Here is a 24413-nt window from a genome sequence, read left to right on the forward strand (position 1 = left end):
AGCACACTTTAGAGTGAAGCATCTCTTATGCTGGAGCTTGTTTTCTGTATCAGTCAGGGCACTAACAAATGTACTTGAGCTTAAGACCAGGCATGACAGTTATTATCCCCTTTGGGGTGATAATGGGTTTGGCTTGGCAGGGGTTAAGGGATCAGTCTCCTAAGCATGCTGCAGCAATTATTCTTTCCAATTTTCAGTTGAAGAGACTCTAGAATATGCTTGATTTTAATATTCTCAAGCACAGTTTTCTTGGCCATCTGAAGAATTACAGAACAATGTTCTATGCTTACATTTTTATACACTGTAGATGGATATTTGCTTAAAAAAGTCCCAAAATGTTTGGTTTAAAGACAATCTCATTAAACTAGCAGAATCCATGTATAATTTCCTCTCCTTACCATTGCTTTTTCAAATCCTTATTCAAACAAGGCAACCCAAAACATAAGGATTCATAAGTGTGTCCATGATTGTTTTTCTGTGGCTATTTTTTATTGCCCTGTTCTTTGTTGTCTAATGAGGAATGAAATCTAATCAAAATTCTCCCCACTGTATCAGAGCATTTTCTAATGTGTCTTTCAGTGTAGTTGAAAACAGCTTTTTTTTTTTTTCTTTTCCGAAAGGAATCTTGCAAGGGATTTTGTGCTCCCTTGGATTTAAAATTATTATTTTCGAGACACTGTAGCCTTCTATTAAAAATATTTGTTGAAATTATACAATTAATTCAAAAGTTATTAGGAGAAGAGGGAAGGCAAACAGAAAGCGAATTTAACATCCGTAGCAACTAAAAACTCCATCAACCAACTGAAAAAAAGTCCCAAACCTCTCCAGAAACAACCAAATGCAATGATATTATGCTCTCAATACATAAGATCTAATAGTATAAAATCTGGAATGCTGTAATCATCTATATTTCTGTGGCTGAGGGGGCTGGAGAGGAATTTAAGAACTGTACTAACAAAATTTCGACATCTGTCACCTGCTGTTCCTTGTCTTAAATTCTGTGTATTGCTTTTGACTGATCATGGATGCATATATTTTTAATATTGGAATACCTGGCAATCAAGCTGGCTGGGCAATTATTTGGATGCTTTCTGAAAGGAAAATAGGGGACAGATGTAGGCTGCCCCATTCAATTGTCTCTCACTCACAACGCTGCGGTCACTCTCAAGGAATGAGTGTTGGAGGGTTTTGTTGCCATAGGAGCAACTCCTGTGATGGAAAAACAGTTAGAAAAATACAGCTATTAATGAAAAAATGGATGATAACTGACAGACTTTGTGCATAATTGACCAGAAAAGGCTCTGGAGAAAAATGATAAATGCAGTCTGGTCCAAAGTAGAATTGATTACTGCCAGTCCACTCCCTGTGCTGTAGCCTCCTTGTCCTGAGATTATGATGACATAGAACCTGCACCTCAGTATTGTTTTGTAAGAAAAAAGACATGTTTTCAACATTTCCTTGCTTTTTGTTTTTTAACAACCCTTTCTGTTTAAGTGATATGTTTTGTAAAAGAGATTTTTGATGATTTATTTTCTGAGTCTTGATGTTATTGTTTTGGTTTGTTTAAAAAAAAGAAAAGGCAGCTTTGTTAATGTGTGAATTTGAATATGTAAGATCATTAGGCTAGACTTAAAACAGCATTTTAAATGTGTTGAAAGTTAGGAATTGTAGCCTGAATGTGTTTCAGAGTTGGATAAGTTGACTTGGGTGGGGTTCTTGGTGCTACCTAATTTTTTTGTGTGCATGTGTGTGCACTAAGGTATTCTGTGATGGACACAACCATTTAAAAAACCAGTTCTTTATCTCACTGAGTTTTGAAGGGTATGTATTGGCAAAGGTAGGTTTTGCTTGTGAAATACATAATTAATTTGCTGGGTCTATGAAAAAGGAGATTCATAAACCGCTTTTGAGCACCTGAGAGTTCTGTTTTTTTAATATAGAAAGTTTTTGATAACATCTGCTTTTTAAACAAGTAAATTATTGCAATAAGGTATCTGTGCTGTATTGTGTGCATTCATGTACTTTACTATTGCCATCTGATGGGACATTTTCAGAAATCATCTCCAATAGTACTGTGTTGTTTTCAACCATCTCTGCCATGTCCTAAGAGGCTCTCCTAGATAGAAATATTGGATCTTCCCTCAGCTGCCTTTTCAAACTTCTGTTTCATTTAATGCTAGTGTCCAAATCAGCACTTTGGTGGGTCTGCACAGCTTTGGGGTGCTTTTTTTTTTTTTTTTTACTCCTCACATTTTAGGTCAATAAATTTTTCAAACTTCAGTCTTTAAGACTTTATGGACTAACAATATTCTTTGAGAATTCAGTAGAGTATCTGTATAGTATAGTATCTGTGTTCCACAAAGCAATTGTAAAACACCCTTGCAACAGTAATTCCACTACTTGGCACATTGATCCCATAAAAGTCCACATATATCCATGTAGAACATATCCCCTTTTGAAGTCAGAGAATCTTCTACCTACCAAGTTTATGAGGAGGGAGTGCAAGTAGGAGAGGTTACCTTGCTTGGCAGTCTCAGAGTTCTCTATTGTGGAGCAGCTGGAACTTACAGTCTCTCCCCACAGTAGTTTGTGATAGATTTGTTGCCAGTGTCACCTAAGAAGCTTTTTTCATACTTTGACTAAAACTGATAATTGTTACACATCAGTAATAATAATCTGGAATTTGTCAATCTCTCACTTTTGCTTTGCACATTTCTGTTTATTTTTTTGCCTCTTGTGCCTCCTAATTTCTCCTTGCTATAAGGAGCAGCTTTTTTACTTGCACATCTGAGCATTCATCAGCCAGAAACTGGAGTAAGACTTTTAGTTCTGTGTCGCATAGTTTTTCAGCATAACAATGAAAATCAGTCTATCTCATGTATTTGGCTGGAACTCCTTCTCTCAGTGGTTTAGCACTTCATTCCTGACCCAGCAAAATATGCAAGTATATATTTAACTTCCAGCATGGAATTCATCCCCTTGCTTCTTTTTATTAAGCTGCTCATCTTTTCAAAATTTAGCACATGTTTCAAAACATTTCAGTCTGGAAAAAAAGTGCTTGGGAAGAAAAGTTTGTCTGAGACCTTGAATCTGGTGTACACGGCAAGCAAAAGAGTAGCCCCAGTACCCAGAGTCTTTGCACTCATAAATGATCATGTCTAACTTCTACAAAATGTGTCCATTCACACTCCACCCACATTCTTCTTGTATAAAGATCAGGAAAATAATAATTCAATAGCATGTCATAAATAAGAACAAACAAGAAGAGAATCTGTCAGGATGGTGGAGTGTAAATCAGCACAATCAACACCATTTTGGTGTTTAATAGTACTGAAAAAAATCAGCAGATATATGAGATAATATAGGGCGAGCATGGTCCGTGGACCTTCATACAGGGATTATGAAGCATCAGCAAGAAGGAAACTATTAGACTTGAGTTTATCTTTTAGCTTGGGTGTGCATACTTTGAAAAAGACAAAAAATTCAATCTGTCTGTTTACTCAAAAAAGGGAAAAGCTGTCATTTTGCTGTTAAAAAAAGTATTTAATGTGTTACAGATGAAATTTTTGTTTTGCTGAAAAAGAACTAATGTAATCTAGTTGCTGGGGAAAAAAATCAGGATAAAAGCACAAAAATGGTTAGGGAATTTTTGTTTGTGCTTTTTTGTCTTTGTTTTAATTTGCAGTAATTTCCTTACTATAAAACTATTTTATGGGAGAATATGGTGTAAAATATCTTTTTGGTCTGGTGCAGGTTGCCCAGAGAAGGTGTGGATGCCCCATCCCTGGAAGTGTTCAAGCCAGGCTGGATGGGACTCTGAGCAATTTGGTCTGAGGGAAGGTGTCCCTGCCCACAGCATGGGGTTGCAGATGATCCTTAAGGTCCCTTCCAACTGAAACCAATTTCTGATTCTATAAGCTTCAAGCCTTATTAAAAAAAAACAAACCAAACAAAGAAAAAAAACAAAAAAAAACCCAAACCAAACCAACCAACCAAACAAAAAAAAAAAAAAAAACCCACAAACAAACAAACAAAAAAAAAGAGCATCTTTCTGGAAGCACTCCTATAGGGCGAACAGAATGTACAGACTTGATGGAGGAAATGAAATTGTTTTCAGGAAGACATTCATGATCAATTTCCATGGGAGGCCAAAGCAGGAACCAGAAAAGACCATTATGATCCTTTAAATCCATGAAGTGCCACTTATTGTCTTAGTGAGGAGAATCAGATGTTTCTAAACATTTTTTCTTAAGAAAGCTTTTGTTACCTGATCTAGGTAGTTAAGTTTATAGGCTCTCCCACATGTACAAAATGTGTTGTGTGTAGTTTGGATAGAGCTAATTCTTTAGCAAGAGTCAGAATCCCGTCCTTGCTTCAGCAGTAGTCTGCTCACCTGGGAACAGTTGTATTGACAGCAGTGAGCTACACTCAACAAATTTCTGTTCAACATTTTGTTACCCTTAAATAGAAAACTAGCAGCTGCCAAGGTTCCCAAAATTTGTCTTTAGTAGGTGATTAAAATTTCATTTTAAACATATAAACAGAGATGTGTTCATTTATACAGGTGCTGTGAGCTCATATTTGCCTTTGATTTTTTATTGATGGCTGCAGACTCCTCTATTATATCATGCCATCATTACATTTATTTAAGGATATATATATATATATATATATATATATATATATTTACTGTGCAAAGTTCCATACTTAAGTGGTAAATTCAAAATAGAAATCTGCGAGGTATGCCATGTATGTGGATACTGTTTTCATAAAGGAACTCCACACTGCCCTAGATGATAATGCAACTTGAATTGTTTGTTATAAGAAAGCTAATCCAAGCATATGCAGTGTTTAAAAAGGTTGAACTGAAAAGAAAAATTAAAATTTAAAGTTCTTGAAAGTAAAAAAGAAAAAAAGAAAAATCATGTTTCAGTTTCATCTACCTGACCCCAGTGTGGAATATCATAAAGAAAGTGAGGAAAGTGTGTAGGATTAGGAAGGCTGAGGGTGACAGAAGAAACCCCTGATCCATAGGAGACAAAGTTTGTCCTGGACCCTGAAGTGTATTTATTTTCACTGAGTACACCTCTGATCTGTTTGAACAATGTTGTTCCTGTGTGAGGGAATGTAGTTCTGTGCTTTGTTTGGAACACATCCATCCTTTCTGGACATGCAGAGCGAGTGCTGGGCTGCTTTCCAGTTATCTACCATATTTTCCAGATAAAAAGGAAAACCATGTTGTAAAGGGTTAAGACAATTATTATATAGAGTGATTTCATAAACAAATGAAGAAAAGTGGGACTCAGAGTGTATAATTAGATTAAAAGTAGACCTTTTAGAGGACAGCTGTTACTTTTCAAAGTCTGATCAAACTAGCAGAAGATATTGGTATTGACAAACTCAGGGAAAATAATGGAATACTGTCCAACTGTGTTACACGCAACTTGTAATGCATGATTTCGTAGTACGTGAGCATTTGTGATCCCCTTAATTTTTTAACAGTTCTAAGTTCAATAAAAAAGAGTTTATTTAAATTCTTATGTATCAGATTTGAATGTGCTACTGGAGATTATGGAGAAAAAACCAAAAACTTGGAATCTGCTTAGACTATTGCTTATACAGTTCCTTGTTGCTGGTTTGTCACTAATGCATGCAGATAAATTGGCAAAATTGCACGTTTGCTGCTCAACAGCTGCATCTATTCTAACAGTGAGTAAAAATAAAAATAAAAATAAAAGAGCTTATAATTTGGTTTTAAACTAGTGGCTTTTGTACTTGCCTCCCCAAACAGAAGGTGAAATCACATCTCGAACAGTGGATTGTGCATATTTCTTATTTCAAGACTTCATGGGGAGAAACTAATCCACCAACTTGACAGGTTCCTGAGCTTGTGGCCTCATGTGGCTGCTGTGCTGCAGTTTTCTGGAATGAGAGGGGCAGTGAACAAGGAGCTTCAGGTGTTGTTCTGCCTCTGGATTTCTTCTCATGGGAGCAGGCATGTGACCTGCAAGTCTCCTGCAAGTGTGGGATTCTGAAAGCATAGTAAAAGAGAGGTCAAAGAATCACCGTTTCAAACATACAGTAAGAGATAGGTGGATCCTTATTTCAGATAAATAAGTTATTTGGGTTAAAATTAACATCGGATGCATTAGAAGACATCCTGCATAATAAATCCTGTGTTTGTAAAGAAAGCCTTTCAATACACTCTGAACTTGTTGAAATGTACTTTAGTTTATATGTGCAAAGAAAGCAAGTGGTTTTACATTCTGCTACTCTTTTTTCTACAACTGGAAACCTTACCAAAAAAAAAAGATTTAATAACAGATATTTTTACGATTTAATCTGTAGAGCATGTAATGGATTTATCTGGTGTTTCTTTGAGTGATTCTGTGGAAATATGCACCTTCTAAAACAGTGTGACTCGTGTATAGCCAGATTCAACTTTATGAATCCCAGTGTAACTAATTAAAAAGGAAATGTTTTTAGTAACAATATGTGAACTCAGAGAATAATTGGGTTGTAATTCAATCTGTCAGCTCTGCTGCCATTCATAAACTCAGGGTTTATGAAGGCCTCAGAAATCTCAGTTTGAATTACAGCTTTATTCTGTACATAACCTGTAACAATGTATATCTTAGCATTTCATTTGTGAGACTGAGAATGTTTTTAATCCTGAAAATATTACTTAAATGTATACTTACCATAAAATTTCAATCTTGCATTTGGAGGAAAATCGGTATTGCATTGCATTTTTTTTAATTTAGATTTTACATCAGTTATGTCAGAGCTTTAACTGTGGATGTTTATATGCAAAAATGCTTACTTTATATCGTGGTGGATGTGAAAGAATTTTATTTTATGTCTCTATTTTAGGTAAAACAAATGACTGTCTGGAGTGTTTACATTTTATTTAATATTTACTTTGGTTTACTATAGAAATACTATTTTACTAGTTGCCAGAGAATTACCCCCAACCTTATTTATACTGTTTTCTTAGGACAATAAAGTCAGTCATAAGAGCCCAACATATTTGCATATATATACACTGTATTTCCAGATTTTTTATTTTTTACTTCTTCTCTTAAGGCATTTCCTAAATATTCTCTGTCCTCAGGTTGCTGAGTCAAACCATGAAGGAGCATCTGGTACGAGTGGCTAATGAAGCAGAATTTATCCTGAGCAGACAGAGGGCAGAGGATATTAATCGCCATGCTGAATTTGAGGTAAGAAAGGAAATCTTGTTTCAAAAAGCAAAACACAAAAGCATAACCATCCCACTGTGTATAGGATTCCAGGCTGTGATAACGGGCTTTGCAGGCCTCAGGAGGTTCCACTCCGAATGGTGCTTTGCAGTTGTAGGGTGATTTGATAAGTTTGCTGCTAACTTTGATGGAAAAACAGGCTGAGCAGAGCTCAGAACTTGCTGAAATCTGCACACCATAGATTGTAGGGGAAAGAATTTTATCATACCTATGCTGCTCTTTTCCATTTAGCAAATATCACTGTATGTGATATTTAAAGGTGCTTAGCATCACAGTCAAGGTACAGGTCTGAAAAAAACCACTTTGCTGGAGATAAGTGGTAACAGGCTGTGAAGAGCAAAATGAGAAATTACTTTCTCTTATCATTTTGTATCATCTGCTATTTAACTAATCCCTCTCTAAAGCCATTCTCCCTATGTTTTACATGCCTCAGTGTGGTTTAGTTGTTTTCATATTTTCACCCCACTTAAGGGAATCTAAAGTGAAATTATGGTGTCTGTTTTTGTAATAAACTTGTATTACTTCAAACAAAAATAGAAACCTGTTTTCTGAGTCACTTTGCTCATACCTCCAATTTAGGGTCTTTGTTACATTATATTTTAGCTTTCCTTGTGCTTTAATTATTGGGTAAATGAAAATGAAGCTAAATCTCTCTCAATTCACTAATATTCTTCTTAAAGAGTAGTTTGTCTTTCTTCTGACATGTGATATTACTTGTGGTTTTGTTTTTAAAATGAAGCATTAAGAGATTGAAGGCACATTTGTGTTTAACGTATTTCTAAACTGTTTTCCTCTTAAATCTTTACTTGAAAAAATACTCCCCAAAGATGAAAGCATATTTGTCTTAGACAGTGCTTATGTTCTAAAGGTCATCTGTGTTGGCCCCAGGATTCAAGCTGTGCGTTGTCTAATAACATATCTGCACTTCATCTAGAGCTAGTTACCCCCTCCTGCAAACAGAGATGTTGGAAGGTATCTACAGTACCGTTCTGCAATGGTGAAATAGCAGGCATGTTTCATTTATTACATCAAGGGTTTGGCGACAGTCCTGTGGAGATGAAAAGTGCATCCTTTTGCTCTGTTGCCTGATACTCATTGGACTAGGACATGCTTGACATCTTTTGCTCTGGATTTATGCAGAAGCTCCATGCATGACATGGTGTTATTGATTAGATGAGCAGCCCACTTTTTCCCTTCAGATGCAAACTATTTGCAAAGAGGGGGGTGTGTATATAGGAAATGTGAGAGAAATGAAGTGTTCTCTCGCATGAATACAGGCTCTCTGTGAATACAGTTGTTCAGTGACAGCTGCACTCTTAGCCCTAGTTCAGCCTCAAGATACCTTTTATGGTGTCTGGAAGAAATTTAAACAGCGCATCAACTTACAGTTTTAATATAGCTCTGGGTTCTGCTGTGACAAATCTCCAGGATGAGAGTTGACTGATATTTTAGGCTGATGCTGGTTTGAATCTCTCCTGTCTCAGTGGTGGTGGCTCAAGAGGTTTAACTTATCAGGTGGAACGTAATGGAAAGTGGTGTACTCAAATATGAGTGGTCTGTTTGTCCAGTTTAGTTTTGTTCCTTTGTTGGAAAGACTTTGATCTGGCATGACTTCCACAGGTGTAGAAAGTAAGGATGTACAACTATTGGATTCTATGAAATTTGTAAAGAACCTGATGTCTGTAGCAGACTTCAGTCAGTGTTGTGTTCCTTTGTGGAAAGAGGAGCCATTAGTCATATCCATCTGAGTCTGCAGGTAACAATCAGAAATCATGTTAACAGTCAGAAATTCTGATGTTCCATGTTCTATCCATGTCTTAAGATGTGATAGCTGAAGAAAGTGAGCAGAGTGATTCTATAAGATTTAGCCCAGGAAAATTATGTGTTTGAAAATGTTGGTTTGATCACATTTAAAAGTGTTTTGTGCTTCTGGTAATTACTAGTTGCAGATTTTTTTAAAAGAAATGGTTGGGATGGGCATGTTTGGTTCAGATAAGAAGAAAGTTTTGGCGTCTGAGTGCTATGGAGAAAGGAGATGAGACTGGCTGATGAGGCTGGTTGAGGAGGGGTAAAGGTCCTCAGATGAGAAAGATGAGAAATACGGAAAGAACTCCTACTTTTTTTTTTTTTTTTTTTTTTAAATTCAGACTTGCAAGTCTGGTGTTTCATATTGCATATGAAATAATCCACGTTAACACTGGGTCAGCAAAAATCCAACCCCCAATTTTCTTTTTAAAGATCTTAAGGATATTTACTGATACCTGATTGTAATTCTCCATTTCTAAAAGTCATGGTGAAGATGAGCCTTGCAATATCTGAGTCAGATTTTGAAGAGATTTGCTCTATGTTGCAAGGACAGTTTAAAGTAAAAGGCAAATTTTCTTTCACTTTTTAAAACTGAAGTCTGGTATTTGGAGCACATAGAGGCAGGAGAAAGCAATGGGAAATTTAGGCAAGTTTCACAATGAAACTCTCTAGTTAGGTGTAATTGTATATATTCAGTTAGAAATGGGGTAAGGATGGTCACTGTAAGGGGAAGGAAAAGCCTAGGAAAATAGGTAATACAGGAAAGGTACTACTGTGCTGAAAACTGCATTTTAGAAATGTGATGCAAGAAATTATTTGACTGGTGATAGTTTAAAAATTGTGTGTGGGGTGCCACTCCTGTTTGGCTCTTAATTCATTGCCCATACAGGAGAGATGTTTTCCTTCCAGACGTGCTTTGAGAAATGTCCACCTATCAATTTTTTCCCATCCAGGAGGAGACAGAGAAGCAACAGTAAATACAGCATGTGTGAACTTTGCTGTGTAAGCTCTGGTTGGGCTTTGCTCTGTCTCTGTGTCGTGGGGCCCTGCATTGGTAAGAACATGAAGAGGAACCCTTTCCATGTGGTGGGATGACCAAAAGCATGGGAAGAGTCTCTGAAACAAGGATAGTTTCAGGGTTTGTTTTCTTTTTTAGGCTTGTTGTTCCAGTTTTTCTGTAACTTTGGATATGCAGTAAACTTCAAGTGCCTCAGTGAGATATATTTAAACTGAAAAGAATAGAAAAGAAGAAATATTTTCTATTCTGCTTCTTCTACCTTCTCACGGCAATTTTCTCTCTTTCAGAAACATAAGTGTCACTGCTACCTGTATAAGGAGTAGTTCCATCTATGCATGTAGACATATGGGGAGGTAACCAGGAAACCTGAGAAATAGTCATTTTACAGTGTGATTTAGCCTCAAAAAAGCCTGATGAAGGAATATTCTACTAATTTCTGTAATGAGGTAGCAATGAAACACACATTTTTTGCAGTGAATGTGGGACTGTGAACATTTCTAACATATACCTAATAGCCTTAAATTTTCTCCATGGTCCTTTGGATTTATATGTACGTGTCTCTTAGGAATTTTTCAAAATCTCACCCTTGGTGTTTGACAGAGTTGAAAATCCTGAAGAGGAATGCCTTTATGGTAGTTCCATGCTGCCTCCCAGATTGTTTTCTAGAAATGACCTTGAAAAATGTGGTGATTCTCACTGTGTCTTAGATTATCTGCGCAGACTGCTGTGGAGTCAGGCCTATGGGAATAATTTGATTTGGTGTGAGGGGGAGGGAATTTTGTACTCTAATTGACTTTATTTTATAGGTTATGACATAAGTGCCCATTGCCTTGCCTATGCCTCCTGTCTTATGTAAATCTCTTGATGTACTTCTGGGTGAATATATATATTTATAGAATTCTAAATAAGTTAATCTACAAGTTTTTTAGGCATGAACTGTTCAATGTTTCATCTTTTTAGTGAAGCTTTAGTTTGCTCTTGGATGGATTTAGGCAAGATTCTGTGATACCAAGTCTCAGTGCTTGAGTAAAGTATTTTTGATGACTGCTCCAGGAGCATGTTTTCTTTTTTTTGCTGTTTGTTCATTTTGTCTTGTTTTTGGTGTTTTGGGGTTTTTTGCAATGAAGATTCACATGAAAAGTTAGGAAAATGGGGGAAAATGTGCAATACAAGAGTATTCATAATGTTGTACATTATGGTGTGTGTAGAAGAGCAGTGGAGAGTGCCACACAATAATTTTCAGAAAACTTTCTATAATAGCTGAACAAGGATTCTTCATTCTGAGGAAAACAAACCCCTTGGTATTCTTTCAATTAAATGTTACTGCTCCTCTAATTGGCAAAATGACCTACCTCCTCAAAGTGTCATTTTTGAGAGATTGCATGGTGTCATCCCCTTGAATATTGCCCTTTTTTTTTTTAAATTCTTGTCATCCATAGAAATAGAGAGTGCTGGCATCCTTGTTATTGGCTGTTTCTGTTGATTAACTGAGAATTTCACATGACTTTCCCTTTGCATTTGTTATAAATCATGCTAGGCAGCTAACTTCTCTGCATGATTTCTTCTCAATAATTAAATCTAGCATTTCCAGCTGCTGTAAAATTTGTTGCCCTTTTGTGTTCAGTTATGTTTTTTCATGCGGAAGCCTTGGACTTCCTTACAGTTTTAATTCTTATTCAGTGTCAATTTTCAGGCTGTGGTAATAAACAGAATGTTTTACTTCACAGCTCCTGCTGGGAGCTGAATCTTAAAACTGGTTTTGCCTTGACAGAGGTGGGATGCAAGGCTAGGCAAGCGTTCCAGTAGAAGGGAGCTTTTTGCTTTTTGTTCTTTGGCAGAAGGCAAAATCCAGTGCTTCCCTTGATGCATAATCTTTTGTATTCCAGATCTTTTTCCCTTTGGTGCACTAAGCATTAAATGTTGAAATATGTTATTTGTATCAAAGTGACTAAAAATGACCGCATGTCAATTCTGGCAGAATACCACTAAGTCAAAGGGAATGTTTGAGAGCCCTTGAAAGAATTATGGAAAGACATTTGAGGTTTTAGTAGTTTCTGTAGATGATTGTTGCTTCTGTACGTAATAAGAAGTTACTGTGGGAAAGAAGGTTTTAATCCTTGACTAGGTTTATATTTTCTGTAGTTTACCAGTGGTTTTAACAAAAGCTGCTTTGTTATAAAACCTGTGCATCAAAAAATCCTTCTGTGGCTCTTAGAACATCCTTTTATATTAAATGTTTTTCAGCACACTTAATATTAATGTCCTTATTTATTAAAACAAAAGATTTTTTAGTGATTTCAGTGGGAATTCTCTCTTTTAGAGTGGGTCAGCAGAGATGGTTCTCCACAGAGCACACGGAGATAAAGGATAGTGCAAGCTGCAGGAATGCACCCAAAAGATGTTGTCATTAAGACTGAAAAAAGGTAATGGGGCAGCATGAAGGAAAATAGATGTTCCATCATGGAAAAATAAGGCTTTACACATATGGTTATGAATGGGCTTGACTCTCTCAAATTTAAATTTTAAATAAATGCTGCCCTTTGCATTGGGGTGTTTAGGTGTTGCAGCACCATCTGTCTGTCAGTAGTAGGAAGAAAAAAGTTGACTTTTGTTTCTAAATATATTTTGGAGGTATTATAAATGTTTCACAAAGTGCTGAGCGTAGGAAAATATTTTTTTTTCCATGGGAGGATTAACCGATTTTGTTCTGCTGCAATGATATGTTGGCAAGTCCCAAACTAGGAGACTAAACTCCTTTCATTCCTGAGGAAACAATTTTTGGGATTGTCTCGTGTGAGATGAAGGAGACTAAGTGTAATTCGAAAAAAAACATCATCCAGGAAGGTCATGCACAGTGTTTTACAATGTTTGAGATTTCAAATTCTTCTGTCCTTTCTCACTTCTTTTATATATTTAACACACTTTTTTTTTCTCTTCCTGTGATTAATAAACTTCCTTTTTAAAACTGTTTATCCCCTCTCATAAGTACTGTTGCAGATTATTGTATTCACTAGAAATTAGCAATAAGCTTAAATAAACTACTTTCCATAGGTCTTTGAATTTATCTTTCTCTGTGGGAATACATCTGAACTCCATCATAAGATGTTCCTATCTGCCCTACCTCATCCTGCTTTTCTTTAAATATATTTTCGGCAGTCGGACTTGATGAGCTTGATCTTTCTTGTCTGTGTCTCGAGTGGCTTGTTGAAAGAAATCTAATGAAGCCTGACTTCCTTTACAAAGGCAATGCAGGCTATTGCAGTGTGTTTATTCATTTGTTTGCTTTTTGCTTTAAACACAGTTTCGAGTTTACCTTTTAGAAATTTCAGAGTTATTGCCATGTTGCTCCCTGCAGTCCTCCAGAGTCCATTTGGTGTATTTCTTTACTCTGGCACTGAGGAAGTTTGAACAGGAGAAATGCAGCTGATGGCTGTGCTCATCCCTGAGTTATTCTGGATCACCTGAGTGGACACTGCCTAGTCTCAGCAGTTGATCTTGTCCCAGTTTTCTTTTATAGCATCTCTGTCCTGGGGTGCTCATGTGTTCCAGGAGCACTTTTTACCCTTTGATCCTTTATTAGCTCTACAGAGACACCTTAATGGGCTTCCTCCTCCTGATTTGTTTGAAAAATAATTTAATGCTTCCTTTTATGGCTTTATGCAATTGTTCCTCCATCTCTTTTGACCTGCTTCGTTCTGGTTTTAAAACTATCATGCCATAATTAACATATTTTTCTGTTTTCCTTTTTTGAGAAGACTTATTAAATAACGCTGTTTTCTTTCTACAGCGTAACCATTCCAGTCTTTTGTTTGTTTGTTTTTAAAAAAGCCTTCTTTTGGATGGAATATGTTTCCTTTGAACCCTTAATATTGAATCTTTTTATACAGGCTTTGTGTTGTCTATTAAAACATTTTCCATGTTTTTCTGCATCTTTTTATATTTATAATATTAAAATTAAGCTAGCCTGGTAAGAAATTTCTTGCTTCAAATGAGATGTTTCCATCAGAAATGTTGTTGTTCCCACCTATTCATGAAAAATAAATCTGTATTGTTTACCTTATTTACTATTCATGTACAGATTTTTATGGTAGCTCATGCCAGGTAATGATTCTTAAATAATCCAGACTGAAGTAATACAGTGCAAATAGAATGCAATTTTCTAGCACTAAAAAAAGCAAATATATATGTTTGTGTTTGATTAGATATTTTATACTAAAATATCTGTCCAGAGATAACTTGTATTGCTTATGTACCATTTTAAGAACCGTGTTAGGAATTGTTCAGCTTTGAAGAAAAAGCACTGGTGACAGTACACATCTCTCCTATGTGTTTTATTGTAACTCGGTTTGATCTAAATGAGAAACACATTACCTTAAAATAATCCTGATATTGAAGCTGACAAGGTCACAGAAGATCTTCAGGGTTCTGAAGGTATTATTTCTCAGTATTTCAAGTGGTAGGTTGGACTTAAAGAATCTGCTCAGTTGTAAACATGAACTTATTTTTATTTTCATTTAGCATTATTTCTTTCCTGTTATGTGTTTATTATCTTTGGGCTTCACTGTCAAGCCAATTACCCTATGTCAAAGTGTACATTCTTAAGGAAGAGCCTATTGAAAGGGAAAATTCAGTAACACTCTCCCAGAATACACTCCCACTCTTCTGCAATTTGAAGTGATGCTTGAGTTGTAAAATGCCTTTTCCCTGATAGTGAGTCAGTTGGATGAGGAGACATGGATCACAAACAGTATTTCCTAAAGCACCTTCTGTTCATTACACTGTTGTAATTAATAGAATAAAGCTGTTGCTGCTAATGGCTGATGACTACACTCAGTGCTTACTGTTGGGAGGCTGACTCCAGCAAGTGTAATGAATGATTAATTCTAATAGCTGCCAAATTATGGCAAAAAGGAGCAAAGATAAAGGTGAACGCACTGGACGTAATTTTATATCTAAAATTAAATTATTTTCTGTGTTTTATTATCTAAGGTGAAGCTCCTTTGCTTTGTTATTATTATGATGACTTGGTCTTCCAAACTTGCCCTCCAGTTCCTCACATCTCCTTTTTGACTAAGTGGTTCTGAGTAGCTGAGTGTCAGCAAGGAACTCTCTCAATTCATCATTCACTCATTCTGCAGACTGTTTTTACGTGTATGTTGGAGAGCTGAAACAAATTGACAGGAATTGTACAGTTAATATTAGTTTGACCAGGCTCTTTTCTCATATTTCTCTCCTCTCCTTTTAGAATGAGCTCTACTGATTCTTGTCAAATACCCTTTCTTTGGCTGCTTTTTCTTTTATTGTGCTTTTGTGGTGTTTGTCTAGATAAAGTCACGATACCTTCCCAAAATGTGACTTTTAAATGAAAGTAGTTTGTTTATGTGAGTGGAGGATTTGTGCTTACTGATGTTTTAAGAGCTTTGATAAAAAAAAGAAATTAGAGTATTCTTCTGTTGTTGTTATTTCCTCATTTCACATTTCCATAGAAGGTGAAAATATAGATATCAAAACCATTTTGAAAAAAGTGTTAATTACAGCATGATAGTTTAGTTTCTGTTTTGCCTACAGGAACCAAAACCTGCTTTTTTTTTTTTTTTTTTTTCCTGTTAAAACAGACCAGGTAATCGAAGAGTTTTTAATAGCATTAACTTTCAGATGAAATGTTTTCAACCAGTCTTGATAATTCCAGAATTAGTGAAACATTTATATCTTTAGGATTCTTCCATCAAGGCACAGGGAAGCGAATTATTGAAAAGATAAAAATAAATTTGTTTGCTTTCTGTCAGAGTTCATATCTACAGCCAACCTTGATAGAAGACCAGAATGATTTAGACAAGTTTGCTTTGGAGATTCATAACATATGCTTGCTGGACAGAATTGAGTTATCTCTGCTCTGGAGAGTAAGTTATTGTAGCAGGAGCTGACAGAGATGAAGATAACTGAGGGAAATTCAATTACCTTTTAGTGTTTTCCTTCTAATAGGATTCTTAATGTGAAAAAGATCCTTAGATGATGCGCCTGTGCTGCTTTATGAGATCTGCTTTGATACCTGCATCCAGAATAAATTGAACTCTTCTTTTCTGGCCTTCATTAAGTATGAAATATGCATCTGATTGCTAAATAGGTGTTGGCTTTTGATTCAACATATTATCAATTTTAGTCCAGATGTATTTGACAATCTTTTGGCAGTAGTCTTGAATATTCTAAATACAATTTCATTTTCAAAAGTATTGTTTTTATGTAAAAAGGTTGTTTATGACAGCAATTGAAGAAAGCGGTCACAAAATTGTAAAATAATTCCCTATACTCTATTGCTGTCTCTGCTGTCTCTCATTTGCCTTTTCCTGGCAAAAGCACCCAAGTTACAAACACTGTTTATGACTGACCTGGGTTCAGGCTGTTGGGTTAAAGCTTTTCAGTTCTGAAGTTACTGGGGTAGATTGGTGCATACAGGTATTAGGATATTGTTATTTGTGTTACTTGTAAAATATATTTTGTAGTGTCTGGTGGTTGAAATGCAAATTTAGAAGTGACTTTATGGAGGCAGCTCACTCTGCAGCTGTATGTACAAGAACAGACCATGTACAAGTTTCTGTACCTGCACTATGCACTCATTTACTGACCCACTAAACTACTGTCTAGAGCTGAATGTAAAAAGAGTTTATTTTTTAAACTCTGAACTTTACTAGGGTTGGAAAGTGTGCTTTTTATCTGCATTGTTTACCCAAGCATGTGCACGTCGATATTTCTATATAAGAAAGGAAGAACAAGTATCTTCACGTTAGATTGATTTGCAACCCCAAACCAGGTTTGGATGTGTCTAAGAGACATGGCATACCTGACCCTATAGAGTAATGAATTGAAAATCTGGTCCATATTTTGAGTAGCTACCTGTCTTAACCTATGGCTTCTTGGTTAAGTCAGCTGTGGTTACCCTCATCATTCTCTTGTTTGGACTAAAATGATAGTAGGAGTTGTCTCATTTTGTTGTTTGTGCAGTCTCCTGATTGAGGCATGATAGTGTTGATACCTGCAGGTTTATTTTTTGATGTTCATGAAGGTGACCTATGAAAATCAGCTTTGGGACAACATACTGAGATGCTTAGAAAATGTTTGAAGATGTTTGTCAGTACTGCCTGAAAGCACTTACAGCCAAGGTTTTTACTGTTTCCTGTATTTCTTCCATTGAGTATTTTTCTCATTTGTCTTTTAGTATATTACTCAGAAGAAAATTGTACAAAATGTTGCATTTAGTGTAATAATTTACTTTCTTGTTCCATTGAAAGCTTCAGCCTTGCACTGAAAATGCTCCATTATGAATGCAAAATATTGTGGTGTGCAGAAATAAAAACCTTCATGAGTGATGGTTGAAAAGAGACTGTAATTGCTTAAATAAAGATTTTACAACTAAATTGGTAAAATTACCTGTAGTTTGTAGTAGATGGGGATGTCTGAGATCCAGGGAGGTGAAAGTGGTGGAGAACTGTCAAGCCACATCCATCCAGGGGTGGTATTCCTAATCTTTTCCAAAGGTATCCATTTAGTTCTGAGTAGATCTATGCAGCTTTCCAGGAAAGGGAACAAGACTGCACTAATCAGAATTTTTAACTGGAATTGAAAGATCGTTTCACATTGCCTCTTCTACCTCACTTCTTTGCAGTCCAGGTTTTACTCTTTAACTTCACTGTATTAAAAGTGGGAATCACTATAACAGAGTTTAAAAACCTTTTCCTTCCTGCTTCATGTTATTCTTTTATTGAAGTGTTTACAGAATGAGTCTCTCTACTGACTTTTCTCTTTGACCTAAATGGGAGAAAGCTGAACCAATTCCTTTGAGATGGCCTCAGGTCATGAAAAGGAAGATGTGTCAGGCAGTTAAGTTGCTCTGCTGGTGATTATTTTGTCAGAGAAGCTTCCAAGTGACTTAGAAACCTCTGGATTTCACTGTTAATCTGGAGTCCAACTGCAAGTGGCAGAGTCAATCCTTAGAAAGATTTACCGATCAGAAAACCAAACTTCCCTTCACAAAAGATGTTTCCTTTTACTTTTCTCACCACTCCTCCGTCCCACCTGTTTCCTGCTCAAATTTCTAAGTCCCTGTTATTAATTCACTACTTTGAAAATACATCTTCAAAGATTTCTGGCCATCTTGAAAGAAAAGATTTTGATATCTCTTGGAAGTAGGGCTTGGAAGGTGATGATAGTGACTATGATGAGCAGTGCGAGTGCTTTGGTCATTATTCCATGTTTTTTCTTTTGTATCTTAGTGCAAAGATACTGGTTTTGTGGTTGGTTTTGTTTGTTTGTTTGTTTTTGTTTTTGTTTTTGTTTTTTTGTCAAAAATTTACAGAACAAATTTTAAGTCTAAGTAGCAATGCCAAGATTATGGCCTAATGGGTTTTGAGAAGTTTGTGCTCCTTCAAGCCTTTTGCCTGCATGTCCCCGCAGAAACTTGAGCTTTAAGTCTTACAAAACAATCCTGAATTGTCTGTTGTCCTTAGAGTATTTAGAGATTTCATCTTTTGTGGCTGATGCCAGTCCTTGACAGATAAAGCAAGCAAAATTCTCAGTTACTGGATGAGTTGCTATATTATAGTGAATGTGTGGAACTTGTGAAACAAATGTTGTTATAACTTGGGACTAGAGGCCAGGGTTGGCCCTATTCCCTCTTCACTAACACCAGCAGGACTGGGTCATCCTCACCAGTGCTGGCTCCATGCTGGCCCTTGGTCCCAAGGGAACTCTTACAAAAAACAAACATAAAAAAACCCCAACAAAACAAAACAAAACAAAAAAATCAGATATCTCACTTCTAAAATATTGTTGATTATTTTTTCCTGTGCTGCCTGTTAGAAACCCCAAATATCTCATTTCTAAGTAGTTGTTGAGAGCCCTGTAGCCAGCATCACTCATCTTGGCACTGGCCCAATGCTGTTTTGCAAGGCAATTTCACATGGTCAGCATGAGGGGAGGGAGGAATGTTTCCTGGGTTACTATTGAATCACAGTTGTTTGAAGCTGTTCAGAAATTCGGAATATTAGAAGTAGTTTATTGACTAGAGTGTAACTGAAGCTGTTAAAGTGTGTGAGAGATGTTGTTACATGGCTCTTTGGTATGCCCAATAACTGTTGCTTACATGTGTTTTATATAATGTTTTATGTCATTTCAGTAGTTTCTTCCAGTTTTGTGCATGCTTAGTGGAAGCTGCTGATTTTGATTAGTCACTGTACTTTATTTCAAAGCCTATAATTTTAATGAGTGAACTGTAATTCACACCAAAACTCAGATTTGTGTTTTAAAAATCCACAGAATTGGTGTTGCTTTTTGAAAATCTGCATGGCTTTTGTGCTCTAAACACAACAAGCTCCAAGTATTGAATTTATTATTTTACACTGAATTAAATTAGCAAAGTCTACTTAAGCAGGATTTGTGCAGTTGGAATGTGTAATCTGTTTTGTGTTCTTACACCAACATCTCTGTGTTCAGCTGTTGGTAGAAAATGCTGATAACTGTATTGAGGGTGAATATGAAATCACCCTCATACCATTTAAAAAAGAAACAAACCCAGAACAAACAGAGAGAAAAACTTTAGATGCTTAACTTAAACAAAGCCAAAATAAAAACAAGAACATCATAACTTTAAAATTGTTATATTTCGCAAGTTCTGAAAAGTAGCATTGAAATGAGAAATAAAGAGAAAATTTAGGAAGTGGCTCTTACCTGTTCTTATGTAAATGTAAACAAATTGTTTAGGGAGTATTATATAGTTTTTTGAAAGTAAAATTTACAACATGAAGAATGATGCCAGTGGAAACTCCTTGGTGCTACATAGTTCTTCATTTCTCTGAAGGAAGCATCTGTGGTAGTTGCAATACTGTCTCTTGCATTGTTGCAGTCTTTTCATTTACACCGAGACAGCAAGAAAAAAATATAAATTTTAGAGCAATATTCTCAGTCTGTGTTCTGTATTGTTCAGTATAAGCATCTGGAGTTATATGAATGAGTGTTTTCTCTGAAGACTTCTGCAAAAAAACCCAGAGGCTGTTGTCTTCTCATGCTTACAGTAATGGGAATATTTCAAATGCCATCTTTTTATGGATAGTAAAATCACCCAGTTATAAAAGAAATTAAATTATCATGCCCCCAACAATTTTTAGAGCTGAATGTCAACCTTTCAAGGGTGGTAGAACTTTTTCTGAATAAAAATATGTTAGTTAAGAAAACTTCTTTTATATCCAATGCTGTTCTAAAATTAAAAATCGTGTTACCCTCATGCATGAGAATCAATCATAAAGGAAAAGGTCTCATGCTCTAGATAGAATGAAACACAAAACATAGAATACTGGAAAAAAGGAGAGGATCAAAAATAAAGTTAAAACAATTTGCTTTTCATAGTTTGATGCTATAGGAACTCTGACAGGAGGCTTTAAGATAAGGCAGAGGTTAAGCCAAAGCTGGGATTGTGACTCTTAACATGTTTCCAAAGTAAGTGACTAGGAACGATTTTAAAGAATAACTGCTATAAAAGACCATATAGACCATATTTTAAAAATACTTCTCTTTGCTTCTGATTTTTTTTGTCTTTGCAATTTCATCATTACCTTAATCAAAATATCTTGGTTTTAAAATACTTGGTCTTGGAAAGAATAAGCCTCTCAAGAATCTCATTTTATAAAGAGGTAAAGAGCAATTTTGGAGTGCAAGTTAGAAACTTGTAAATTGGCAGCACTAAACATGTTATTCTTGAATAGAGTTTAGAATAAAATTCCATGAAAACCTTCTTTTTTCACAGATTCTCTCTAGTAATTTGAAATTTTTCTGACAAAAAACAAACCAAATAAACCGAAACCCACCCTTAATACTTTTCCTTAGTAATGAATTAAAATGTTTCTGCAGATGAAGATGAATTAATGGTAGTAACTAAAGGGCTTTTTTCCATCTGTGGGAAGGAAACACTTTGCCAGCAAGTCCGTGTTTGTCCTATTAGCAGTGTTGCTCAAGGATACATGCCAGGCAGGGTGATCATTCTCCACTGAGAGAGGCTGCAAAGGTCCCCAGCTGTCAGACATCAAGACCACTAAATTAGCTCTTGGAGCAACCGTGGTAGAAACTGGTGGAGGACAGATGAGTTACCTTTTGGGAATAAATTTATGTTTGTAAAGACAATTACATGTTTTTAATTTTTTTTCCAATTTTCCCACTAAGCCTCATAAGTGACATCTTTAGGACCCCAGCCAGGTCTGAAAACAATGTGGTATCCAAAGAACTGATGTTTATTAAACATATGCTTGTCACTGGCATGCAACCCATCATGGCAAGATAGGACATTTTCATGCCTCAATGCTTGTTATCTCAAATGAATGTGATCTCTCTGTTCTTTGTTCATAAATTGATAGATTTGGATACATTCTCAAACTTTTGGCTTAAAATCAGAGTTGTGTTCTGAGTCCAAGACACTAAACAGGGAAACTTTAAAAGTGTTTGAGGGGAGCTATGTATAAAATAAAACTAGAAACACAGACCCCAGACTGGAAGGATATCTCAAGGGGCTAATCTTTCTGCCTTTTGCAAAGCTGGAACTTTACATAAGCTTGAAAACTGTTTATGAAGAGGTTTTTGGCTGGAAATTAATTTTCTTTGCATGTGTTTTGCAAATTTATAGGGAAATTTAGTAAGTGTGATGTAGCAGGAATATTAAACAAGAAATAACAAAATCGACAGAGACGTGTTGATTTTTTTTTGCTTAGGATTCTACATACAATATGAATGTGACTTCTTTTATAAAAATGAATCTTATATAGAAATACACATTCCTCCAAGGTAAGTTTTGAGACCATTAACATAAGTCAGGTGTTAAATACTGACATACTTAAGTATTTATAGCTGTCTCTTTGACAGCTATAGAAGTTAAAGAATTTTAAGTCATGCAAATGCCTTTCCTTTTTTTTATAGCCAGAGACTGAGCCCACATTTATAGTGACTTGATTTGGAACTTTATTACAAAATGGTCTGTACCACTTACGATGGGAAGTAGTGGTACAAGCTATTTTGTTCCAATTTATCCTTTGGTTTATCTGCTTGTCTGAATCATTCTGGCTACATTTCCCCACTCATTGAGAATGTCCATTTTTTCTATGTTTTAAGGTATTATTGTTTCCCCATTTTCAGAAATGCACCTTTTGCCACTAGTATGAAAAAATGATTCAGAATTTATTGGATATAAAACTTGTGAAAAATTGCTTTTATGTGGTACCTTTAAGGGCTTCTTAACTAATAAGTTGTGTTGTTCAGAAATCCTCACTGGTGTGGGTTACGTGCTCTTAGAGACTTCATTTCAGGTTTAGCTGTGCCATCTGAACTGCACATGACTTTCAATCTGTTCAGGTGTCACTCCTGTGCCAAGCCTTGGTGCTGTGAGCTGTAAAAGAGCTGGCAGCGGGGTGTCTGGAAATGTGAATCTTGGGGAAGCAGTCATTTGGCTGCTAGGGCCAAAAATGCTGAACTGCTTTGTTCCCACCTTCAAGACAATGGAAATCCTTACTGTGCCTCAGTGGAATGAGGCAATTGCAGAGGTGGAGGTCAAAGTAAGGGAATGGATGAGGACATTCCAGAGCTTTGTATTTGATCCAGTTCAGTACTTACATGTTTTCAGGTAATTAAAAGTTATTTTACCCCCTTTTAAAAATTTAAGTTGCATAGAAAGGACATTATGAAAAGATAGCCAAACAAAGTATCCAACACCTGTGAAATAACACACCAGTGTGACCTTAATTTGTCACTTAAGAATGTGTAGTGAATCCTTAGATGATGTAAGTATATGCCATTTTAGGACATAGTGGATGTTCCTGATGAAATAAGGGAGTGTGTCAGTTCCAGAAGTCCAGAATTTGTTCCTGGATTTGGTTTGCTTGCTGCACTGGACTAGAAGTTCTTCAGTGAATACAGCACTAATCTTTGTGGTGGTGTTGAAGCCATTGAATGTAACAAGGGTGATATAGTGTGCTTGGGGAATGGCTGAAGAAATCATCCTTGGCTCCTTTTCTTAATATCAAACCTGAGAGCACAGAGTCACCAGTGCAGGAGTACTGAGCTTTACTGTTTCTAGAGCGTAGGAAAGGGTACTTGGATACTTTCTAGCTTGAAAAATGCCTTGTACTTAGAAGATGTGAACCCAAAAAATTTTAAATTCATTGCCAAAATGTGGTACCTTTAGGCTCTTAGGCTGTTTTAAACTAGAGCAGCGTGAAGGGACAGCTGACAAACTGGATTTGCAAAAGAGGAGGGGAGGAAACTTCCTAGTCTGTGATTTGAGTGCAAAATGTTTGTACTTAACTACAGTACAAACAGGTCCTTAGATTTGAAAAAAAACATTTCTCCCTGCATATTGTTTATGCCAGAGCTTAGCAGTGATGCTTAGAGAGTTAGAATATTGGAATAGTGTAGGAAATCCCAGTATCTAGCAAAAAGGAAAAGATCTTACTTGTTTGTGCAAAGCTTTATCTTTGATTCTGATCTGAGGATGCTGTTGTCTCACAAATAATGTCAATTAGATAAGCATCAAATAAAAAGTCTAAAAAAAGGTCTCTGGTGCTAGTGGACACTGCAGAAGAAATCTGATTTTATTTTTCTCTGTTCTTTACTCTGACAGCTGCTTTTTTTCCAGTTGAACTCACATTAGTTTGTCTCATTTGCCTACTGTACTAAATTGGGTTCACTTGAAATACACAATCTGCATAAAAGTCCTGTTGCCTAGTGTTTATTTGGGTTTACCAAAGCTTAATTCTGTGAGTCTTGAAGGTACAAAATAAAGCTGTTGACTCAGCGCTGATTAAAGCCATATGTCTCTTGAGATCCTTGCATTTCTCTCTAATCACAAACCCAAATTGATTGTGGTAGATTTTTTTTTCCTGGTCATGACCATAGCTTTACCAGTCTGTGTTTGGTATGATCTAAGTCAACTGCATGCTTTTTTCCCTCCTCTTGTTATTTTAAATGCACTTTTTTTCCCCCTCAGGAATGTCTGCCTATAAATCTACTTTTTTTTCATTCCCCCTCTGCCCCCCTCCCCATTTGTGTTATAAACAGTTGATTTAGATGCAGATTCTTTTTAATGTTGAAATCAGATAAAAGGCTGGAAAAGTGGATAAATGAGGTTTGGAAAGCCATGGGTTGAAGAGATGAGAAGCCATTGCATTGTGTTCAGTCCATTAAAACAAGAAGAAATAGAAGAGATACTTTGATAAGTGTTCTGCTGGTGTTAACCTTGATGGCTATTATCGGGGGGATGATGCTATATCTATTTCATTGGCTTAAGCTTTCTTCATGCT

General features: G+C 36.1%; 1 protein-coding gene across 4 annotated transcripts in view; it reads left to right on the top strand.

The window, feature by feature from the left end:
- Window positions 1–24413, top strand: part of LRBA (LPS responsive beige-like anchor protein) — a 367787-nt gene that overhangs the window by 123188 nt on the left and 220186 nt on the right. For all 4 annotated transcript variants that reach the window (XM_030238944.2, XM_030238946.2, XM_030238947.2 and 1 more), the window contains one exon: window positions 7115–7223. In XM_030238944.2, coding sequence (XP_030094804.2) covers window positions 7115–7223 — 109 coding nt within the window. The remainder of the gene's footprint in view (window positions 1–7114; window positions 7224–24413) is intronic.

Source organism: Serinus canaria, chromosome 4 (assembly GCF_022539315.1).
Source record: "Serinus canaria isolate serCan28SL12 chromosome 4, serCan2020, whole genome shotgun sequence".
Classification (NCBI taxonomy): Eukaryota; Metazoa; Chordata; class Aves; order Passeriformes; family Fringillidae; genus Serinus; species Serinus canaria.